Below are 24,445 nucleotides of genomic sequence, written 5' to 3' on the forward strand. Positions count from 1 at the left end.
AGTTGTTTGACAGAAACATGCATGCAAATGTTTGACATTTTGGATTTCCTTGCTTTAAACATCTAATTAAAGAGTATCATTTTAAATCAATATTATATCATTCCCTGTTGTCTTTGTACAATTGAAACCCAATTCAGCTAATGGAACTAGTCATAGAGCAGATGTTTTGTTATTTTAAACTGATTCTCTAGCCCAAAGTAGCCCATTTAAAACTGTAGTAGAAGTATGGAAAACTGTGCTTCTTTCCAACCAAGTACTGAAAATAATGGTTAATACTAAACACATACCTTATTTTCTTTAAATACCATAGTGTTACAAGATGTTTATCACGTTGGGAGTTCTGTGCACCAGAATGGAGGTTTTTTTTTCTATTCATGTACATTGTTTTACAACTAAGGAATTTTTGTCAGAGTTGATTTTCACATTTGCAAAGGTGCTTCTGACTTTGCATTCCGCCCTGTAATATTAGACATTGATTTCTTTGTTCATAAAATGTATTAATTGGAATGATTTGGGGGAAACTGTTTCATACTTCTCTCACTTATGCAAACATCGGCTAGCTTTGTCTTCATATTTGATTCATGATATGAATTTCTCACCTATTTTTTAAGGAATAAAACTAAATTGCTTAAGAATAATCAAACACAGCTGATGATTTTGAATGCATGATAATATACAGTGTGGGAACTGCTATTGCATTTGGTAATTTTTAAGTCTATTTCTTAAAGGCTGTATCTGAGGTGACTTCAAATAATATGGGGATGTCAACTTATTCCACCTTTTTTGCAGCTGGATTTAATACTGGACTTTCTGAAAACTTGTTATCTTTTGCTGTATCAATCTCAGTAAAAGTTCCCAACAGTTTTCATAGTTAACATTGTTGTGCCTGTTGTAATGAGGCAGCTGGCAAAGACACCTACAGTGTAGGTGAATCAGGAATTGTATGACTTTTCCACATCATGTTATGTTTGCTAAACAAAAAAAGCCACGTCTTTGAAAAAAAGGAGTCATGTTTCCTTGTTAGAGGTTGCCATCCAAACTCAAATAAAAGTAACGTCCCTTAATCCTGGCAGAAGGCTTTAATAAGAAACATTTGTGACACTATTGATCCAAAATTGATTTTTCTCCTGTACTCTCCACTCTTTTTGGTTAGCAAAGTCTTAGTACTAGCTCATTAAAACAAAATTAAGATCCAAAGCAGGTGTCCAAGATCAGCTCTACAGAGCTTTGTGCTAGTTCGATGCAGCACTTAATACCTTGATTTGTATTAATGATGGTCACTACCATGTCTGTGCGGTGTTGCTTCCTGAGAGCAATTAATAACACACTTCTAACATTTCTATTAGTAATAGCTTGTTCTTAAACAGATGTCTTATTTTCTTATGCCAGTGAAAGCCTTTTAAAAGGTGAATATTGCCTTCCCTGCCAGAAATAGAAACTTAAGTTGCTAGCAAAAGTGAAGAACAAAAGATCCCGCAGGATGTGTGGGACTGTATCTATGGAGAAATTATATATGCCTAGAAGTTATGGAATATAAATGTTCTATCAACAACATAATCATATGCTCCTGGCTGTTGCTTTAGAATGTTTTCACTTTGTATTTTTAAATTCTTGCTGTCTTTCGCAGTAAGGGGAAAAATTATAGAAAGATAATCAGGAGGCTGAAAATCACAAGCTTCAAACTGTTGAATATGGAATATTCTTGAAAAGTAGAATTATGTAGTAACAGTAAGAATTTGCCTTGCTTTGTTATGAGATAAGCGTTTACTGTGGTTTACAGGAAAACACTTATGAAAGAAAAGGAAGACTTGAATATTTATTTTCCTGAACATCAGAATAGTTTTATTTATATCAATAACTCCTGATGGGAACAAAAGTTTACCTCAGAATTAGGCTCCTGGGTACATGGAGTGTGGCGGCAAGCATAATATAAGGCTGTCATTTTTCTGTGGTGTTTTATGTCAGTCATGTCACAAATCCGGACTCTGGGGGTTATTCAAGATAATGCAAAGTTCAAGGTAATCTGTACCAGTATTAGTATTAGTTTTAGTATACAATTAGCTCAACAGCATGATTATTTTGCATGACACCTAACAATAATTTGGATGCAACAATCTGTCAGCCAGAGGCATGAAAGGATGCAGATCTTTCACTTGTCCCTCTTCCAACTCAGCAGACTTTTTGCACCCTGAAAAAAAATTGATTCCTGGGGTTGCAGGAGTAGATTGGGGAACTATACTGGAAGAAGGTGAAATCTCTCTTCCCTCTTCTGCCAGTGAAAGAGGTAGAAGGGGTGATTTTCTCATTGCAATCCCCTCAGTCTGCTCCCCTGAGTCCAGGAATAAACAGAAAGAACTGCCTGGTGAATGGAAAAATCTGTAGTCCATGTGCCCATAAATCTCTGGATTCAACTTGTTTTTTAAAAAATTCTTGAGAAATTATGATCAGAATAATGAGTACTGAGTCGCATCCTTTTAAATGAGATGTGGTAGTTTTGACTTAAAGGACTCAAAGAGAACTTTGCAGACATTATTTAGGTATTGTTCTTAAAACAAATGTTTATGAATATTGATAAAACTAAAGTTATCTCTTACCTACTGGTACTTGAATAGTTGGGTGATGAGAGAATATAAAATTGAGCCTTAGGTCACATAAAATGTGGGGCCTGTTTTTAATGACAAATAGTGCTAAAATTGCATACTAAATCAATCCTAATTAAAGCCCAAAGGGCTATTGGAACAATCATAAAATTATTTTTTATGATGGGAGTTCAGTATATTCTCCACAGCGATCCAATTATTTCCCTCTAAGATTATGGAATCAGCTCCACTTTTGGTTCAAGCAGTTACTCCTATCAATTTGGGTCAATTCAAATTCTTTAGAAAAGTTCTTAAGATGCCTAGGTATGTATCCTCTATGGCTCTCAGATTAAAAATTGGTCTTCTGTTACTTATACATTTGGCCTGGATACCTGTGTTTAGATTTAGAATTCAAATTTTTTCATCAGAGATGATTTCATCAGAATAATTTTCTCTACTGCCTAATAACTGATCCTTATACTCTACTCCAATTTGGCTTAACCCAGTAGATGAAAAATTGATCGCATTTGGTCTTTCCCCTCCTGTTTTAAAATCCACTTGGCTAAATAAAGCTAGTTTAGCAATCAATAACCATATAAAGGATATTGATTTTCAAGAAACATTGGCTAAAGCTCACAGTGTGAGTTCTCTCCTATTATTCAATTTATCTCCAATGATTTCACATCAATACATACATAATCTATCAATATTACCTGTTTCAAGACATCACCCTGGATTTTTGCCAGCTAGATTTAATGTGCTGCAATCTGTACTCATGTTTGGAAAATACAAAATTATTCCATCTAACCTGATTGAAACATTGGTTCATGTGTTTTTCCAATGTCGAGTTTATGTACAGACATGCTTGTACCTACTGGAATCTGGGCTGGCTGATAAAAACTGTCCTTTGAGCAGAAGACTCTCAAAACAAACTTTTATTGACAGGAGTTGTCCAAAGAATTACTGTGTCTGTGGCTAATCGCACAATCCTGGCAGGAGAGGAATCCGCCTATGGAGATGGGGCTGTTCTGGCCATAGTAGAGGGGCAAATCCCTGATGGGTGGCTGCCACCTCCTTCCTCCAGCATAGCGGGGGTGTTCCAGAGGTGTGGTGGGGTGGAGCTGATACCCATGGCTTGGATTTTTGGGTGACATAAGTCCATAGAGCCTAATGGAGATCTTTTGGGCAATGGGAAGGTTTTCTTTTGTTTTTTGCCTCCGTGCACTGCCAAGAAGCCCTCTGTTTCTGTAATGAAAGTACAGACTATGATAACATCCAGTATATAATGTATTCAGATTCTAACCCTTAACTTTTAGCTGTATTAGGAGGATTGACATATGCTGAGATTCTGTGTAGATAACTTAATAATAGTGTTTTTTTAAATAAATGTTTATTGAAGTTACAGCATCAAAAGGTAAACATACACTGTATATCAGTTAAAATTTGACTTAAGAGATAAAAAATACAGCTAATATATACCCCTGTTTGGGTATTGTCATCTTCCCAATATACAACTTATTCAGTTAAACATAAATATGACTTCACCAATCGTTATATTATCTTCTAGAAAGGAACTTTAGTTGTATTAGCCATCTATATTGTATGACAAACATTCTATTTGTAAACATAACATTTCAAATGAACATTCTTATATGATTTAACTTAAATAGATTGAAACTTATTTGTGAAGAATTCTTTCAGTAAAGACCAGTCGTCTTCTTTGTTTTTTTGTATATCCTTGTTTTGTAGTGAAATAGTCAGTAGGTCGAGGTCCATGTAAGTCCACATTTTAACGTACCGGTCGTTTATAGATGGGAGTTGTGGCGATTTCCAATACTTCGCTATTTCAATACGGGCCACTGATGAAATATAAGTCAATAGTTTGGAATGACTAATAAGTTTTTTATCTTTATACAGATAAGATACAGATAAGATACAGATAGGATAAGAGAATAATAGTGTTTTTAATGTGTGTGTTTTTCCTGTTTTTGAATGACCTATAGGCCATAAATTGTGATTGACTGGCTAACTGTAACAAGTTATGCTTCTTGTTATGGTGTTAACAGTGATACAGAAAGCAACCCTCAATATTTTGACCAATGGATAAGAAAAGAAAATAAGAAAAATTCTGCATCATGCATTTTCTTGAAGCTCATTATGTGTAAATACCAAAGGTTAAACTTTTTTTAAAAGGTAGACAAATTGAAAAAAATGGTGTTATTGTCAAGTATGGCTTATACTAGCATATTTTAGAGAGCCAGCATAGAGCAGTGGTTAGAGTGTCAGACTTGGTTCTGGGACAAATGAGTTCAAATCCCCACTCTGCCATGGCAGTCACTGGGTAACCAAGGACTGATCGCTGGAGGGAGGGTGGGATAAAAATGTGCTAGACAGATATCGAAATATTCTGTATTCTAAATATTCTGGTTTGAGTAGCAAGCTGCAGCACTGCAGTCAAAGTGTTGCTCACAACCTGAGTTTGATCCAGACACAGAAGTCGGTTTCAAGTAGCTGGTTCAAAGTTGACTTAGCCTTCCATCCTACTGAGATGGTAAAGTGTAGATGACTGGGGAAGGCAATGGCAACCCACCTTGTAAACGTAGTCTGCCTAGTAGACAGGTCCATTGAGGAAGAGAACTAGTGGAATTCTATTACCAAGAAAGATGCTGCTACTAATGCTGTCGATTTGACCTCCAATAATGGCTGCATGTAGAGAATTTTAAGAGAAAACACCTCTTTATATTAGAATAGATGTCCCATTAAGCAAATGACTGTGAACATATGAATGGATAAAACTGCCTTATACTGAATCAAAGCATTGATCAATCAAGATATGATTGAAGTCTATAAAATTATGCATGGGGTAGAAAATGTTGACAGAGAGAAATTTTTCTCTCTCACACACAATACTAAAACCAGGGAGCATGCATTGAAAATGCTGGGGGGAAGAATAAGGACTAATAAAAGGCCACTGTGAGTAGCAGAGTGCTGGACTAGATGGACTCTGGTCTGATCCAGCAGGCTCTTTCGTATGTTCTTATGATCAGTATTGTCTATTTAGCTGTGGTTCTCCAAGACCTCAGACAGAGGTCTTTTGCATCACCTACTACCTGATTCCTGGGATTGAACCTGGGACCTTCTGAATGCCAAGCAAATGCTCTGTCACTAAGCCATAACCCCTCCCCAACTGTATGAACACCATACACGTGTATAAGCACCAAAAGACTTCCAAGTCATGACCACAATGGCCACAGTCTCTATAGAAGACATTCTATTGTGGTACTGAGGCTCTTGCTATGCTGTTTCTACAGAAGGGAATATAGAACTTAGGTAAATTGGTACCATTTATTGAACTCTCAATTGTTGGGAATCTTATCTGTACATTGTGTTCCTAATCTGGGTGTGAGGTTGCATGCAATTAGGCTTTCTGAATCATAGGATCCGAAGAAACATTAATTTACTTCCCTGAGCTCAGGGGAGCTTTCGCATGGGCGGATCTGCCAGAGGAACATGGGGAGTCACATGTCCCTAGGTGTACACATATAATTACATAGGGGGTGCTGGGCCCAGGCCTCACTCACCGGCTCCAGGAGGTAGATTTTGCCGCTGTTGCTGGATCTGGGCAGTAGACCTGGGCACCATCACCTGCTCTGGGCAGTAGAACTGGGTGCCGTCACCTACTCCAGGTGGTAGACCTGGGCACTGGCTGGTAGACCTAAGTGCCTCACTGGCTCCGGGCGGTAGACCTGGGCACCAGAGCCAGCGACAGGTAGTAGACCTGGGCCCCGTCGCCAACCTGGTGCTGAGATTGGCAGCCAGCTCGATCTCCCCCCCCCCCATATCCAGGGAAAATAGAGCCAGGGGAGGGGGGGAGAAAACTCAGATTTTGCCCGGGCTCCATTTTCCTTAGATTTGCCTCTGAGCTTTAGAGCTGATTTGTTCAGGAATAGCAGTCCCTTGTCCCAGTCTTGGGCAGTAAACCTCTAGTAAAACTAAGGCCATTTAAAAATCAATGTGCAGTATATAGTCAGTAATTTAAAGGAAAGAGCACCTGATACTGTTGAGCAAGGACAGATCAAAAGCACATCCCTGGATAGTGGTCATTGACTTTCGTGGGGGTTGCAGTGAATCCTGTGCAGAACTGCAGCCTAAAGCAAGTATGTGTGCCTTTCAAAGGGGAAAGTCATACATGTCCTTTACAATGAGGGCCACGGTCAGTGCAACTTTGTGTATTTGGCCAGAAGTATGAAAAACAGATTTGTGAATCACACAGACGTCCATATTTTTACACTTGTTTGTGACTATGAATCTCTTACTGAATTTTAACTTTGCTTTATATAGCAGTTGTGTCATCAAGAGAATTGGTTTATAGAACTATTTGTAGCTTTCTCAGACAACTTTGTCCATTCAGTGCTTTTTTTAAAAAAAGAGAGAGCCTTTTTTCACTTAGTGACAATCACTTGGCATATATGTCGGAAGAACAGACAGAAAATCAGTAAGCATTAGATTTCCCCAGTTAAATATCATCAGGGAAAACATCACAATATTGGTGCTTAGCAGAGATAGAATTTTCTCCTGTTGTTTTTTTACCAGAGACAACTGGTTCAGGAAAAGTTAAGTGGCCTGCCTAAGGAAATGTAGCACATTGGAGAGGGGGGTTAATCTAATTCCATCTGTCTTATCCAGTGATTCATGCTACCTTAATGTTCTATATATATATATTTATTTATAAACTAATTTCAGCCAGGATTGAGTTTGGTTGGTACTAGTCACTTTTTATTGTTTATAGTGGAATATATTGCATTAGGGTTAAATTGACTTATAGCCCAAGATTTCACAAAAACGTATCATTCTTCAGGTTCACTGCACTGTACTTCATAAAGAAGAAGGAACATGCAATTAAAAGCAAACGTAGTAATTTGTCAGTAGCCCTAACACCCCAAGCTTTTCACAGAGACTGTGAATAAGTCTTGTACGATAGGCCTTTGACCATTTGCTAAAGCTGTGCCCCACCGAATACTTAATAATTTGCTTAAAAGCGGTACTCATTACTTGCACGAAGGGACAGTGAGGTATTCTTGCTCCCAAGAAAGAATTGCAATCAGGTTCCAGCTGATTGATAACAACTAGAGGCACCAGGTGTAACAGCGACACTACAGTCCTTTACCCAAATTTTGCACCATTTATTATTTTCCCAACAATCCTGGCTGTAGAGTTCTTTGGAGCTGCAACTAACTGCAGACAATTTGCACAAGGGCTGGTGTCCTCCCAATATGAGAAGCTTGGCCTTCCTTTAATTACAGCTAAAAGTTCTTCTGTAACATGGATATATTCACAGTACCTTTCGTGGAATATGTTTCTGTTTCTTAATAGTATTAAACAGAAATCAGTAAAACTTTAATTGATGACCATTTCTAAAACGTGATACAAAAGCATAATCTTTATAGCATCAGTTGCACATAAAAAGAATTATTATTTAAATAAATTGCTCATAAGCACAATAACATTATGTGCTGGTGGCAACTACCGCATAAATAGGAACCTCTATAGTGCTTCGGCTATTACCATGTTTTGTGGAATCAAGTAGTTGCAAATAATGAGACTGCCTGGTATAATTCAATAAATAATTGTTTAGATTTTCAAACGCTTCCATGCCGCTATCATGACCACTTGCATGTGTTGTTTGACACCTCAGTACTATAAATGAACTTGTTAAAAAGAAGAGTGATATGTATTACTGAATATTGTGAGTTCTTTGAAGCATGTTAGCCACTGTGAGAAAGAAGAAAAACTGACTTAATTGATACAATAGCTTCAGTGCCTTACTGTATGTTTTAAACAGGAACTGTTGTGTTAAAAGAGAAAATACCCTGTTTCTCCAAAAATAAGACATCCCCTGAGAATAAGACGTAGTAGAGGTTTTGCTGAAGTGCTAAATATAAAACATCCTCCAAAAGTAAGACATAGCAAAGTTTGTGTTTGGAAGCATGCCCGTCGAACAGAACACCAGAGCATGCAGCTGTGGAGCGGAAAAATAAGACATCAGCTGAAAATAAGACATAGCGCATCTTTGGGAGCAAAAATTAATATAAGAAATTGTCTTATTTTCGGGGAAACACAGTATGAGATCACACTGAAATTCCCACTTCAGATCCCAGTGCAGCATCCTGTTCGGTCACCTGAGGGGTCCAATAACAAGTAGCCACTCTTTCGACACAGGCGGCTGCAGCAGGAAGGGGGAGGTGGAAAAGCTCTGTTTGTTAGTTCCATGGGAATATCAACTCAATGCATGGCAGCTGTGAAAAAGGCAAACTCTATGCTGGGGATAATTAGGAAAGGAGTTGATAATAAAACTGCAAAGATTGTCATGCCCTTATATAAAGCAATAGTGCACTTGGAGTACTGTGTTCAGCTCTGGTCGCCACATCTCAAAAAGGATATCGAAGAGATAGAAAAAGTGCAGAGAAGGGCAAAGAGGATGATTGAGGGACTGGAGCACCTTCCATATGAAGAGAGGCTGCAGCGTTTGGGACGTAGAGGAGACGTCTGAAGGGGGATATGATTGAAGTCTATAAAATCATGCATGGGGTAGAAAATGTTGACAGAGAGAAATTTTTCTCTCTTTCTCACAATACTAGAACCAGGGGGCATTCATTGAAAATGCTGGGGGGAAGAATTAGGACTAATAAAAGGAAAAATTTCTTCACGCAACATGTGATTGGTGTTTGGAATATGCTGCCACAGGAGGTGGTGATGGCCACTAACCTGGATAGCTTCAAAAGGGGTTGGACAGATTTATGGAGGAGAAGTCAATCTATGGCTACCAATGTTGATCTTCCTTGATCTGAGATTGCAAATGCCTTAACAGACCAGGTGCTTGGGAGCAAAAGCCACAGAAGGCCATTGCTTTCACATCCTGCATGTGAGATCCCAAAGGCACCTGGTGGGCCACTGTGAGTAGCAGAGTGCTGGACTAGATGGACTCTGGTCTGATCCAGCTGGCTTCTTCTTATGTTCTTATGTTCAGTGAGCAGACGTCTACTCACAGTTCTCTGGATCTAATACAGAATCTTTAATTAGGTATCTTTTGCAGAAATCTTATTAATCCTCCTTTAATAAATATGGCAATTTGGTATGTTCTAGAACATGTACGTAGATTAAAATTTTGCAGCCAGCCCTTAATTCCACTTAGGCTTAGAGCTGAAATTTTCTGGAGATCTATATAGAAACCATTCCTTACGAACGGTTTCAAAAGTCTTGTGGATGGATCATCAGTGATCTAGTATTAAGAGTTGTGAATAATGCTATGCAAGAAGCTAAATAAATGTTGATTTGGATGCCAGAGAGGATCTTCATAGTTGGAAATGGAGTTTGATTTTTGCCAGTTGTTCTTTCCCACTCTTGACCTTCCACTCTGGAGCCAACATGGTGTAGTGGTTAAGAGGTGGTGGACTCTAATGTGGAGAACTGGGTTTGATTCCCCACTCCTCCACCTGAGCGCCAGACTCTAATCTGGTGAACTGGGTTTGTCTCCCTACTCCTCTACATGAAGCCTGCTGGGTGATGACCTTGGGCTAGTCACAGTTTTAACTGAACTTTCTCAGGTGTCTGTTGTGGGGAGAGGAAGGGAAGGAGTTTGTAAGCTGCTTTGAGACTCCTAACAGTTGAGAAAAGTGGGGTACAAACTCTTTCTCTCTTCCCATGCTGTTCCTAGAGTTCCCCTCTTCTCCACAAAGAATGTTTTATGGGGTGGTTTGGGCGGATATAGTGGGAAAGGGGAAGTGGAGAGATTACATTAGCTTTAAATTAGCTTTAAAAAGGGCTTGGACAGATTTATGGAGGAGAAGTCAATCTATGGCTACCAATCTTGATCCTCCTTGATCTCAGATTGCTAATGCCTTAGCAGACCAGGTGCTCAGGAGCAGCAGCAGCAGAAGGCCATTGCTTTCATATCCTGCATGTGAGCTCCCATAGGCACCTGGTGGGCCACTGCGAGTAGCAGAATGCTGGACTAGATGGACTCTGGTCTGATCCAGCAGGCTAGTTCTTATGTTCTTATGTTCTTATGTTCTTACATTATATGGATGGAAATCCCTTTTTTTTCTTTAAAAAATCTCCAGTGCACCTTAGCCGATATTTCTGCCCTGAAGGTACAACATTTGAAGGCCATTTGTTATGGAAAATAACTTTGATCAGTCATCATACAGGGGCATAACAGAAATGGCTTTGCCTTTCTCTGCAGATCCTTTCTCAGTAGTCTCCCATCTTTCTTAGTTTCTAAGATGTTGAGATCAAGCTAGATCATACCATTCCACTCATTACATCTTGCTCCTTTATCAAATCTTACCTTTTTATTAGCTTTGTAGATTTCTGCCATAGAATCACCATGCACTTGGGCCATTTTCCTAGTACTTCACAGTTTTTCAGTACACATTCAGGTTGATATTTAAATGTGGCTACTTTTCCATAAGCTCGAATCTAGAGGATCATTCTTCATGGGCTTACTCTAATTTGGCACTGGAAACTGTATTTTTGTAAACATGATGTTTACGGATCTTTTCAAATTTAAAAAAGAAAGTTGTTTTTCAACAACTGTTGGTTCTTATGTCTGTTTTATTCCTGCTTGCCATGGGGTTTAATGGACGTTCACTCAAATACTACGATGGTGTTAGAGCTCTAATAACACCTTTCAGATCACAATTAGTAAAATCAATAGATATGAATTAGTATGTCCCTTTTCTCTTTAGCAATTCAGAGATTCCCTAGTTGTAACTTTATTGTTTTAAAACCAGCTTCTGCTTGGAATAAAAGCAAGATTTTGTAAAGTACAGTTTATTGTTTCCAAGCTAGAATAACTGCCATCAACCTTTGGATACTTAAATCCACATATTGGGGCCATGCAGGGGAAACGGGCCATATCATGGCCTGAGAGATTAGTCCTGCCGGGCAGCAGGGGAGGGGAGGCAGGCAAGGGAGGAGGGAAAGCGCCTTCATACAAAGGGACCTCTGGTTCTCTCAGGGTTCTCTTAACTCCGCCCATGAAAAGCATTAAAGACACAGAACTGATATTCTCTCTCCTCTCCCTTCCCTTCCCCTCCACACACACATACACACCCACACACACTGTATCTATCAATCTTTAGTGCTGTTGAAAGAGAAGAGAAGAAACTTCTTTTAAAGTAGAATCTGCCTGAAATAAAATTTTAAAAGCCCTCCCAGCCATCAAAAAGGGCAGAAGCAGAGTAGGAGAGGTGGATTGGAGCCCAAAAGATGCCTGCTTGTACTGTTACTTGGAAAAAAACCCCTCTTTGTTGTTATTTTATGTTGAAAATTGATTTCTCAGTCTCTCAATATGTGCACTTTAGAGAAGCAGGAAGGAGCTGGAAGCATTGTGTGTAATAGGCCTGTGTGTAATGATACTTTTTCAGAATGGAGTAGATTTTTACATGATTTCCAGTGGTATTAGGTGCTGGATATAGATTTAAGGTGTGGTGCATAACCCTAGCTCTCCCCCTTAAAACTCTCTAGCTACGAATAAATATCATTCTGAGCCAATTATGTTTTATGTTTTCCCAAAGCACTTAATTGGGCCTGCAAAACTTGTGCTCCATCAATGGAGCCCACTTGCCATGGTGCTGAATGGACCCCACTTACCATAAATGGTGGATGGCCAACCACCCTAATTTCATTGTGTGCCTGGGACTGCAAAAATCAGGGCACCTGCTGCGAGCTATGAGACATGACTATACTGGGTGCCGGACTTAAAATGTACTTCATTTTTGTTGAAATAGTTTATTTAAAAATAATGTGAATGCTGCCAATGGTGTTTATAGAGAATCATTCAGTGCAGTTATTTAGTTTAATTAGCCCCCCTGCTAATTTAGCTTTCTGATGACTCTGATCAGAAGCAGTGTGTCATTCTCCCACAGATGAACCTGTCCAAACACAAGCCCATATTGGCGTCCCACATGTTCACAATAAACACATTCTGATCTAAATTCTACCTACGCTGAACAGTTCATTGGAGGACAGGCTCCATGCGTATTGATCATTTTCCAGATGGTTAAATTGTACTGTGCATGTCTTTTTATTTTTAAAAACTATATTGTTATTAAATGGATATATTTAATAAGCATATTGCCTTCGAAGTTAATAAGGTGAAGTACAAAACATCTATTATCGAAGTAAAAATGTAATCCTTGTGGGTTTAGAAGGATTTCATGAAAATTCATCACAACTGCAAAGAAAACCCAGGCGTAACTCTATTATATCTCAGGTCATGCTGTAAAATATTTGCAGGAGAATGCAACTTTTTAAAGATTTCTAGCCTACATTTGTCTGAGAATGAATTTATTTTTTCATCTATTTTCAGGGGTCAAAGAGGTAAGATGTGAGAGATCTCTCAAGCACATTTTTGTAGGTAAATAGCAGCCACAAGAGAGTTCGGATCTGGGTCACAGTGTGAGGGAATAGTTAGGTAATACTTTCTCTTGCTGGATATTTTTGACCTCAAATGACCCCTTGCAGCTGCTAATTTGTTGTGTTGGAATAAAAGCACAAATATGTTACATTCTCCAAAAACAAAGGATGAAAGGTGTTTAAGATGAAAGGATGAAAAGGTGTTTAAGGTATAGAAAATAGGGCACGGGGATAGCTAAAATCACTCCTCTGCACTTTCCCCCTGATCTGAATGCAATAGAAACTGCTTAGGAGATCCATTCCCAGATCTTGTAGCACCTCGTTTTGTGGCTAAATTGACAGCTGATTCCTTTGGTTTGTTGACTTAAAAACAGTGCAGTTCTGTTCTTACCTTGGGAAGGTTCCCAGGCTGTGCCTCCACCACCAGGAGCAAGTTAAAAATGATTGTGGACTTTGAAGTGATAGTTCTGCTAACAGTCGAAGTTGTCATTTCACATCAGTCTTCTACTCAAAAGCTGTTTTGCAAATATATATGTGGGGGGTGGGGGGTGGGATGGGGAGCTGTTGTTCAAACCTGCATATCTCTTTTCTCCTCCTAACCCTCTGGTCACCAGCAGTATTAAATAGCTAAACATACTCAACTATTTTTAATACTAGGCAGATAGGCCAGTGAAAAATTGCATCACTATCACTTTCCCTCTCCTGCTGCCTCCACTAAGCCTCTGTGCATGCTTAATTCTTAAATGCCAAACAGAGGCATTCTATAGCTTTATCTTAATAACTGCTAATATGTGATGTGACCTTTGTCCTGTAACTGGTTTGCACTAATACAAATACCCTTGTTGTCCTGTCTATGAAACTATGTAGTATTAAGTCATAATGAAATTTAGGGATATCATATGCACTGATATTCTTTTATATACAAGGTTTAACATCTTAGAAGTGTTACTTCTATTTTGTGCTGTTGAAGTGAAATTGATTGGTCTGCAGTTTTCTACATCTCCTGTGTGTTATTTTCAATAGCATTGTTTTCTAGTGCCTTTTAATTGTTTCAGTTTCAGCCAGCTGTTTTTGAAGTTGGGATAGAATCATCAATACCACCAATATGAATATGTCTCTAGTATGAAAACACTCTATCTTTTTTACCCTGGGTGATTCACTGCTTTTGTCAGTGATGCCTTAGAGATCTTTTCTTCTCTGCAAGGACTGAGAAGAGCCATTTGAGGTGTCTTCCTTGACAGCGTAATTGGTTGCATGTTCTTCTCAGCATGACACTGGTTTTAGTCACTACCACCAGGCCTTTAATGTGTTTGTACAACATCTTTCTTGGTGTTGTGTCTGATATTTTATGACTTTGCTTGGGCATGATTCAGGCAGAGTTCATTTACTTACTTGCGTCATTTATAGTCTACTTTTTCTTACAGAGACTATAAGCTGATTACTTTCAATGCAAGTGAAAAGCAGAGGTGGTTTGCCATTGCTTTCCTCTGCAGTCTTCCTTGGTGACCTAACATCCAAGAACTCCTTAGCCTCCAAGATGTGACAATATCAATGCCATGCTGCTGCCCTCCCTAAAGCAGATTGCATCATTTCAAAATATTAAAAGGACAGTATAATATATACAAAAATGACAGAGAGAACAATGAAATAAAATCAGTATATCTAATAAACAATTATATATATACACACTAACTTTTCAGAGACATTGAGACTTCAGTGCTTCAGTGCTATCCGCCTTTAAAAAATGCCCACCTGAATAAGTCATATTCTACATAACAATAAATGTGCAGAAACTTCCTGACCTCACAAAGTGGGAGCCACAATAAAGAAAGCCCAGTGTATGCATTTAAGCATAATTAAGTCACACTGGTTTCATCAAGGAATTGAATATCCTTACATCTCCCCTTGGAAATCAGCAGGATTTAAGGTCTCAATTTATGGTTGTATTACCTTTCTGCCTTTCTGCTGACAAATGTTTTTCTTTAGACATTTTGCCAGCTTGCCACTTTTTGTAATCTTTCCCTTTTGGAGCCTAGGCCATCAACCATCTTCACTGAATCGACAGGTGCATGTGTTGAAATGCGATCAATATCTGTGCAGTTTTTTCTAGTTTAGCCTGTTTCTTAAGAATCACACTCTGTCTTTTGCCTTGCAGGGTACATACCCAGTTACTTAGACAAGGACGAGCTATGTGTTGTGTGTGGTGACAAAGCCACTGGGTATCACTATCGCTGCATCACTTGCGAAGGTTGCAAGGTAAATAATAGCCAGAGCAAGAGGATGGGAGCTGGCAGTGATAAGCCAGTTTGTTCTTCATCTGATGGACAATCATTTAAATATGCATGCTGCTTAGGAAAGAACATCTGTCACAGATAAGATGAATACTGGCATACCACTGATTTTAGTTTTGAATGCAGGTTTGTTTTGTTCCAAATGAACTAGAAAAAACCATCAAAGGCACTTTTCCTACTTCAATAAGATTTTTACAAGTTACTTGTTTCTGCTTTTTTAAAAAAAACACCCTATTGCTTCAAAGTTTACAAGAGCATAATTTAGTCCCATCTTTTTTGCAGCTGCTGATGTATATAACTCACAGAATGTTACGCTGTTGACTGGAATAGCATTTTGCTTGCTGCTCCTTTTTGCATTAATTACTTTATGTTCTTTCCTAACCTGTGTATCTATTTATGTGATATCCAGCATCTGGGTTATTTCCAAAATTCATTTGCATGACTGTCATGAATACATAACGGAAATTTCATATGATGAAATGAGATTATCTTGTGGATTTTATGTCAGTTTTAGGGTTTTTCAAAATACAACAGTGTTTACCCAGCGACTGTTTTAAGCAGATATGCAAAGAAAAACCTCTTGAAGATGTTTGCTTCTCCTCCCCTGCACACATTAGAGAACTTCTTTATGGAATACACGACAGCAAAACTGCCGTCCTTCTCTCTGCCTCTGCACCAAGTCTGTCCTTGATGTTACATATGAATGCTATTGCCACTGAAAAAGCAATATTTGAAAACGTATCCTACTCAAGCCCCTGTGAATGCAGTTTTGGCATTCAAGCCAAAGTAGCTACAGCCGTTGTTTTTTCCGTGAAAAAAAAGGGAAATGACAATTGCATAGCAGCTTGAATCTGTGATGACAAGACTGCTGTGGTAGTGAAGACAGATGTAACACGACAGTGGAAGTTGCGATTCTTTATCTGCCATCATAAGTTACAGCAAACAGTGAATCAAAAATTGATTTGGCCCTGCATGTGGCTACATTCCTTTAGGAAAGCAGAGATGTTGTGATAGTTTCCTTGAGCTTGAGAGCACTTGTGCAGTGCTCTCTACAAACAGTTTCTGCTACTGATTTGTTCAGAGGTCACCCGAATGGGGACCTCTAATTAAAATGTGTTGAGAGAGTTTCCCAATCAGCCTACTGCTTTCCATGGAAATAATTAGCTATCTTAGAGTCTTTCCGTGGAAATAAATGGCTGTCAGATTCCTTAGAGTATGAGAGAAATATAGTTTTAAGGAGTTCTTGAGCTATCAGCATCAATCTCTTCTTACACCATCATTGTCAAAGGTGCTTGTCACCATCACCTTCCCCTATGGAATCACTGAATTATGTGGATGGAAAGGTTGTGAAGAGGTCTGTCTCATCAAAGATTCAAGGGCTGGTTCCATCTAAAGTTTGCATCTGAAAATCTAAGGCCGTTTCCGCACGGGCAGAAAATGATGGCCTGGAGACGGTAAAAACGCCGCCTCCAGGCACTTCATTCGGGCACAGGGCGAAGCATGGCTGCAGCGTAGCCGCTCTCTCGCACCGCTGCCGGCTGGCCCGAAGCTGGTGTACTCCCAGAGCGCTGGGAAGAGCTCTTTAGAGAATCACGCCGCCCGTGAAGCCACTGCCGAAGCTGCAGATGGCAGCGGCTCCACCCTGCCTCCCCCCCCCGCCACTTACCCTGTCCCCGGGCCCCCGGCGCCTCGCCGAGGCCACCTGGGGACCACGCCAGCCTGGCTCCAAGGCCAGCTGGAGCAGGCGCTTGCAGGGCTGAGGGGCATGTCCTCAGGCCTCGGCCACGCGCCAGAGGCCCAGGGACACTCCAATCAGGGTCGGGTTGGCCGAAGGCTCCGCAGTGCTGCAGCATCCAGCCTCTTCCCGGGAAGCCAGTCCGTGCGGGGCGGTCCCAGCGATCTTCTCGGTGCGGTAGCTGCCAATGTAGCTAACGCACAAGCCCGTTCCCACCATGCGTCTAAGTATGGAAGCGTGCCTGAAGCAGAAATGCTTTCATCTAATCTGTTCTTCAGCATCTACAGTGATTGAGATTTCAACAAATCTCAAGGCAAAATAATGTTCTATGTAAGGTTTTTCAGATGCAGTTTGAGCTGTTATTTTTCTTTTGCCCAGAGTAGGCATGCACAAATGATTTCTGTCATGTTTAAGGAAGCTTTATGTATTTAAGCAATCTTGTCAAATTCCCTTGTATTCTTCTCTTTTTGAATTATACAAACCCAACTCTTTTCTTTATTAATGGCAAATCAGCACCATGTTACTGCAACAGTAAACACCAAAATAGTTATCTTAAGTGTGCTAATGAAGCCTGTGTATGACAAGTTGCTTTGATGCTAGTTGTCCAGGATTATTTCTAAAGTCTTTTGTAAAATTAAATATATCTGAGATCCAAATGATTTAACAGCTGAGAAGGCCTGATCCAAAAAGTAAAGTTAAGTTCTTACTTGTTTCCTCTTAGTGCAACCTGGTCCAATGCAGTCAGAATTTTACCTTGCCCCTGATCCAAAACTTAATCTTTAAAAGTGTTCTCTGCTTGGAAGATGACTCAGCATTTTACTGTGAATGCTGCTAATGCCAAACTAAGACCCATTTTTTTCTGGATATGTATTTAACTTGTGTTGATTTCTAATTTTATTCAACTTAAAATTCAAAGTGCAAGGTTGAAATAAAAGTGATATCATTCTGAAATGATATTACTATTTGTTAAGTGTGTATCGATATTCAGTTACAATGACCGATACCCAGAAAAGTAATGGTTTGTGTTCTCTCTTTTCTGCTTAGGGATTTTTTCGAAGAACTATTCAGAAAAATCTTCACCCAACCTACTCTTGTAAATATGAAGGAAAATGTGTGATAGACAAAGTCACAAGAAACCAGTGTCAGGAATGTCGCTTCAAGAAATGCATCTATGTTGGCATGGCAACAGATTGTAAGCTTAAAAAAATTATTGTGTACTTTTTTATTACATGTGTTTATTTCAGTAGAATGTAATTTTTCTTTTTACATTACTTGATGGTCAAGAATAGTTTTTGTTATGCCCAGCTAATCTTTTATATAGGGCTTTAATTCTTTGTTTACTTTGGGGTGCAGGAGACGAGGAGTTTTTTGCCCCAATAACTTTATATGATATTAAGGAGATGAACAATTTTTATCACAGGAGTGGGAGCATTTGGAACTGTGTCTTGCAGAGAGAAAATTATTGTGGAAGAATGGGAAGTTGGATTCTGTTGTCATGAGTCATCCTGCAGTTGTTTGTTTTATTTTTAGTCATACAGAAAAGGAGCTCTCCACTTCAAAGAAACCAAACCATATGGCTGCAAGTTTAACTCTTAGAGAACTTACATTGCCCTACTTGCTCTGTGGAATTGCAATACTATCTTTAATTAGCATATATAGGAGTAGCTCTCTTAAAATGAAAAACCAAATTAAAAAGCACCAGTAGTAGTGGCTATTAATAATCAGCCAAAGATAATACATCCCAAAAAATAATCCTGTATTAAAAGAATTTAAAATAAAGGCTGGAATTCAAAGTATTACATTTGGCTGGACCAAGAGTGTTGGAATGACCAGTGAAATTATGGACTCCCCCACCTTTTGAATCAGTTCTTCAGTAAACATGAGGCCAAAGTTGCTTTGAAGATGTATTATTGGTTGTAGAATTGTTTGGATCCAAGCTAAAAAATATCCTTTTATTTGGGTATTGTCTTAAATATACATACGATATTGAAGTTCCTTTAATGGGTTGTTTGAAGAGAAATCGTAGTACTATGGAATTAAGTTCTAACCCCATCCGTATTAAAATCTTAGGTCATTTCTGCATGGCTCAAAAGCAGCACCCTAGGGATGGTAAAAACACTGTCCCTGGGGCACTGTCTGCACAGCTGCTGCTGCTGCTGTGCAGCAGTGCCGTGCTCTCCCCACCCAAAACAGAGGGGAAATGCTCCTTTCCTAACTCACTCAATGAGTGAGTTATTTGGAAAGCGGCATCTTCCCACCGGCACCATTTGAAGCGCACCAGCGTGAGGACGCTGCTTTTAGGCACTGCTGGTTTGTTTTGTTTGCCCACCTTTTCTCCCTGCAAAGCTCTAGAGGGCGGGAAGGACACGCCTACGCTGCGCTCTGACCCCTGGGGATCAGAGGTCAGTGTGGCCATGTCCCTTCCTCCATCCAGAGCTATGAAGGGAGAAAAGGTAGGTAAACAAAACAAACCAGAGGCAGCCCACAACAACTTCAGGACTGGCCACACAGGACTGCACAAGGGGTCCCGAGGCTCCACCGGCATAAATTTTGCCAGTAGCCAACCACTTCTTCCACCCATGCGGAAACGGCCATAGAATCATAAAGTCGGAAGAGACCACAAGAGCCATCCAATCCAACCCTCGGACTTTCAGGAACATACAATGAAAGCATTCCTGAAAGATCGCCATCCAGTCTCCGTAAAAACCTCCAAAGAAGACTCTACCACCCTCCAAGCCAGCATATTGCACTGTCAAACAGCTGTTACCAACATAGAGCAGCCTTTACCATCACCATCACCGTTCACAGTTATCTGTTAAACAGTTTTCTCTGCACTGTTTACTGGCATTTGTCAAGCATTTGTAGACCATTATTGGCTTTGAAAAACTGATTACCATTTAGCACTTCATTTCATTCTGAGAAGCAGGCAAGACACTGGTCAAAGTATCTTTTCCTCTTAAACATAGTTCCTGAAAACTTAACTTAAAATTAATAAAACAGAACTGACAGTTGCACTATTGCTCCCAATTGAGCATCACTTATGAATAAAACAAACTTTAAGCTGCACAATTCATACAAATAAAACTACATGAATGAGTAAAGGGGGAAAGAGCATTCCACTCTTCTCTAGGTTACTTAAACTATCATATCTTCATTTGAGGACGTCAGGGTCAGGATTAATGGAAATATTATTTGGACGGGAGAGCTGGGTTAAGATATTTTATTTTAAATAAAATATTAACTTGCTAAGTGCACAATGCTTTCCTTAAGAATCCATTCAAGTAGGTACAGTTCTTCCTTTTCCCTGTTCTCTTGTGTTAGTGTATGACTCAGTAGCCTAATTAGTATAATTGTGATGAGTTTCTCAACCTAAATAACAGGGTTTTTTTAGCATTTTCTGCATGATCTTTTCTGCATGGGGTTTAGTTTACTTATAAAGAATGCTAAATTTCTTGTTTTATGAATTGGCCCTCTAGTAACAGGGTCCACTAGTAGCAGGGACTGAAATCACAACTTGAGAAAAGCCATATATTTCTGAGACCCTGTAAACCTTGATTCTGCGTGCGTGGTTCAGGATGTGGAAGTGATAATAGATGTTTATACTGGTTAGACCAAGCACTTCTTTTAAAATCCTAAAATAGATTACCCTAATCCCAAAAAACAGAGTTCCAGGAAGTGTCTGCCAATCTGTTTTTTTTTCTATAAAATGTCTTTTCTTCTTAGTGGTGTTGGATGACAGCAAGCGATTAGCAAAAAGAAAACTGATAGAGGACAATCGAGAGAAGAGACGTCGGGAAGAGCTGCAGAAAACAGTTGGGATAAAACCTGAGCCAACAGATGAAGAATGGGAGCTTATCAAAATTGTTACTGAAGCACATGTGGCTACCAATGCACAAGGAAGCCACTGGAAACAAAAAAGGAAATTTCTGGTAGGAGCCATAGCGATACAGAGTATTCTTGGGTCATTCCTCATTTATCTGCATATTTGTAACAGGGTTTTTTAAAAAATGTCATTAAAACTTGGGCTGCTTATATTCCGTCATTGTTCTTAGCTATAAGGTTTTTAGGAGAAGTTGGCTGTTCAATCTATGAAAATAAAAACACAACAGGATATAATATAATTGCTGAGTGTAACTTACTAGAACCATTGAAGTCAGTGGTATTATCCTAGTTTAGTGGCTTATTATTGGTCCCATTGATACTGCAAACTTTGACACTGTTTAATTCCTTTAGAGATCACTATAGAATAGTAGTAGAAATTATAATCTTAGCATATTGTACATTTTTCTTTCTAAACCTCAGACATTTCCAGTATGAAAGCTTCCTTCTGAAAGTTAGTTTGTTTCTTTCAAATGGTAACACTGTGTAAGAAGCTGTATGGTATGATGCTTTGAAAACAACTGAAAAATTCAATTGCGTATTCACCAGTTTAGCATAATTCATCTTCAGCAGTGTTGAAACAGGACAGGGAATGAGGTCTGTGAGAAAAAGGAAGAACCTAATCATGGTTGCACTCATTAACATGTTTTCTGATTTTGTGAAGTTCCAACAGTATACTCCAGAAACATTAGCCAGTTGTTCATATGCATATCTTGCATTCCCTTCCGCTTCATTGTTGAGAATGCATATTCCTTGCTTCTCCCCAAGAAGTTTTCCCATGCCGGAACAGTGCTGGCTGAGAGTTTCTTCCCTATTTTTGCTACTGCATGTGTGCAGAATACTCCACGTAGAGCCATAAAAATGGGGAAATAACTCCCTACAGCACTGTTTTGGCACTGGAAAATGGAAGTCACAAGACCTCTTCTACCTGCAGCAGCATTCGGACTTCAATCTGGCATTCCTTTATTTTTTAGAAGCCATTCCCCGTACCTCCTGTGAGCTGCAGGGAATCTGGCTCCACTCCAGAGAACCAGGACCCAACTCTTTCACAATAGAGATGTCTAGTTTGGTTCCTAAGGATCCTCTGCAAGAAACTCCAAGAAGAAGAAAGCCCCAAAAGAAACGGAAAACAATGCTTTTCACTAATATCTTTCCTTGATTGGGAGTGGCACCTCAGATTCAATAATAGTTCTATTTTTGCAAATGCTCATCTAATTTTGCCTGATTGTTTCCCCTGGAGACAGCCTTCCAAAAACTAGTTCTAATTCTTCACATTTTTCGAAAAGAACAAAAGCAGATGTAGGTCTTTTCCTTCCTGATAATATCAGTTCACCTTATCCTAGCCAATTAATTTTCTTTCTATTTTGTTATATCTCAGCCTCTTTATCCGACTAGCTGAACTTATCAGTACACAGCTCTTGTTAACAGTCACAGTATCTTCTAGCCGTTTGAGGTTGCATAGTTGCTTTCACTGAGCAGGGTTTATTTTGTTCATAGCTGATTCTGTCATAGGCAAACTCATACCTTCCTTTGGTAGTTTACCACTTCTTCATAGTGTAATAGGACCACATTAACCTGCTTGACCTAGATTCCTCAATTTGTCTGGTTTCACCTCAAGTAATCAAAGTATGAAACTTGCCTGTCCTGTTCCTTTTTTTTAGCAGTAAGTGAGCTCAACTATGAAAATAGCCCCTGGCATTCTTTCTGTGTGTGTTTATAAAGACTAACTCTCCCTAAAGTTGCAAAAAAAAAAGGCTACCAAAAAGGTGAGGAGTTCCACTCCCCAAATAAAGGCAATACCAAAAGACTTAATTCCTTTTGGTAAAAAAAGGGAGAGTAGGTTTTCTTTAGAGAAGCCAGGGATGGAAGTTTCAGGTACATGGCTAAACTGCTTCTAGAAATTTATATAAATAGATGTGACCAAGTAGTTACATGTGCAAAATATTGAACTGCCTACAAAATGAGTACTGATATGACAGAAACCTATATGCGTACAAGTTTATTTGCAACTGTGTGTGGTATGTGTTCATGTTTAAATCTTAACAATTTAAACTGATGGCATCACACAAAAATTTAAGAAGATCCCATCACCACTAAACATAACTTGTTTCTTGATCGTGTTTTCTTTTCTGTCACTAGCCAGAGGATATTGGACAAGCACCAATAGTAAATGCCCCAGAAGGCGGGAAAGTAGATTTAGAAGCCTTCAGCCAGTTTACAAAAATTATCACACCAGCAATCACAAGAGTGGTGGATTTTGCCAAAAAGTTGCCTATGTTCTGTGAGGTATGTTTTTTTTTTCCGGTTTACCTTTTCCTGCTTTCTATTACAAAATAAACATTTGTATTAAAAAATGTGACATTTGCTTTTTAAACTTAAAATAACATTGATTTGAATCCCGCAATGTTTTTTTTACTAAATGAGGTGTCTTACTCCAGTGGCAGTATTCTTCAGTTATAAAAAGGGTTCCTCCTATAGAAGAAGACTGTTAGGAAAAGGGGTCACTAATACCATTAATTAATATCAACATGCAGTGAAAATACATTATGCTGAAGTTATGCTAAATGCTTATACCAGCAGGCTTCCTTAACATTAGGTTCAATCCCAAGGGTTTGTTCCATTAGTGGAGATTCTTTGCTCTGGTAGAAGGAACCTTCCCTTGATGCCAGATGCCTTCTTAAGGGCCATGTTATCTCATTACATTGCTGCCTATCGACATCCTAAATAATATACAGTCATTTGGTGAAGGAAAGTTTAACATAGATAAGAGACTTTATACCAACAATTGCAATTTCTCTTTTTTTGTGTTGACTAAGCACCTTACTAGTGGAATAAAATAAAACAATAACATTTTTCATTTATGACGTACAAAATTAAAGCATAACATTAGAATTAGACTAGAAGAGGTGGAAACCCACAACAAAATGTTGCAGATTGTGCTGCCTTTCTCAGACTTTCCCCTCAACATCTGATGGTTGAAACTGTGGCCACAATGCTGGAGGTGGGCAAGCGTGTGAGGAGTTTCCTTGACCACCTGACTGACTCTAGCACTGTTGCCTCATTTTCAACAATGGAGAGGGCTCCAAGACTGATGAGCTGGAAGAAAGAATTTTTCTGTGTAGGAATATGAATCATGTCCTTTCCTTGCATGCAAGTCCAGTTGAGGGGGAGGGGGGTGCGATGTCATGAGAGCCCTTTGACCTTGGTCTCAATCTGAAAGAGGACCTCATGTTTAGACACTTGGCATTTTTGGGCATTTGCTAAATTTCATACCTTATGAAAAGTTCCACATTATGTATCACCATTTTGTATATTTATTACAGCTAGAGGCACCAAAAGGTGTCCCAGGCCTCTCTGGATAGGAGGCCAGCTCCTGCCCCCACTAGCTCTACCCACCATCTATCAGCTGAACAGGGGGGGAAAATGCTGGTTCAAATGGGCAATCAACATCACACTGATGCCATTTTGCTGCAACCCAGAAGTGATATCATTGCATTAGGTGATCCTCTAGCATTCACCCAAACTCTATAGAACATCGCCTC

The 24,445-nt window shown here is 39.3% G+C and overlaps 1 protein-coding gene across 4 annotated transcripts in view; it reads left to right on the top strand.

Annotated features, from left to right (window-relative positions):
- The window catches only part of THRB (thyroid hormone receptor beta), a 221,159-nt gene that overhangs the window by 188,095 nt on the left and 8,619 nt on the right, over nt 1-24,445 (top strand). For all 4 annotated transcript variants that reach the window (XM_048510961.1, XM_048510962.1, XM_048510960.1 and 1 more), the window contains 4 exons: nt 15,154-15,254; nt 18,069-18,216; nt 20,748-20,953; nt 23,043-23,189. In XM_048510961.1, coding sequence (XP_048366918.1) covers nt 15,154-15,254; nt 18,069-18,216; nt 20,748-20,953; nt 23,043-23,189 — 602 coding nt within the window. The remainder of the gene's footprint in view (nt 1-15,153; nt 15,255-18,068; nt 18,217-20,747; nt 20,954-23,042; nt 23,190-24,445) is intronic.

The sequence above is a fragment of the Sphaerodactylus townsendi genome, linkage group LG11 (genome assembly GCF_021028975.2).
Source record: "Sphaerodactylus townsendi isolate TG3544 linkage group LG11, MPM_Stown_v2.3, whole genome shotgun sequence".
In the NCBI taxonomy this organism is placed as follows: Eukaryota; Metazoa; Chordata; class Lepidosauria; order Squamata; family Sphaerodactylidae; genus Sphaerodactylus; species Sphaerodactylus townsendi.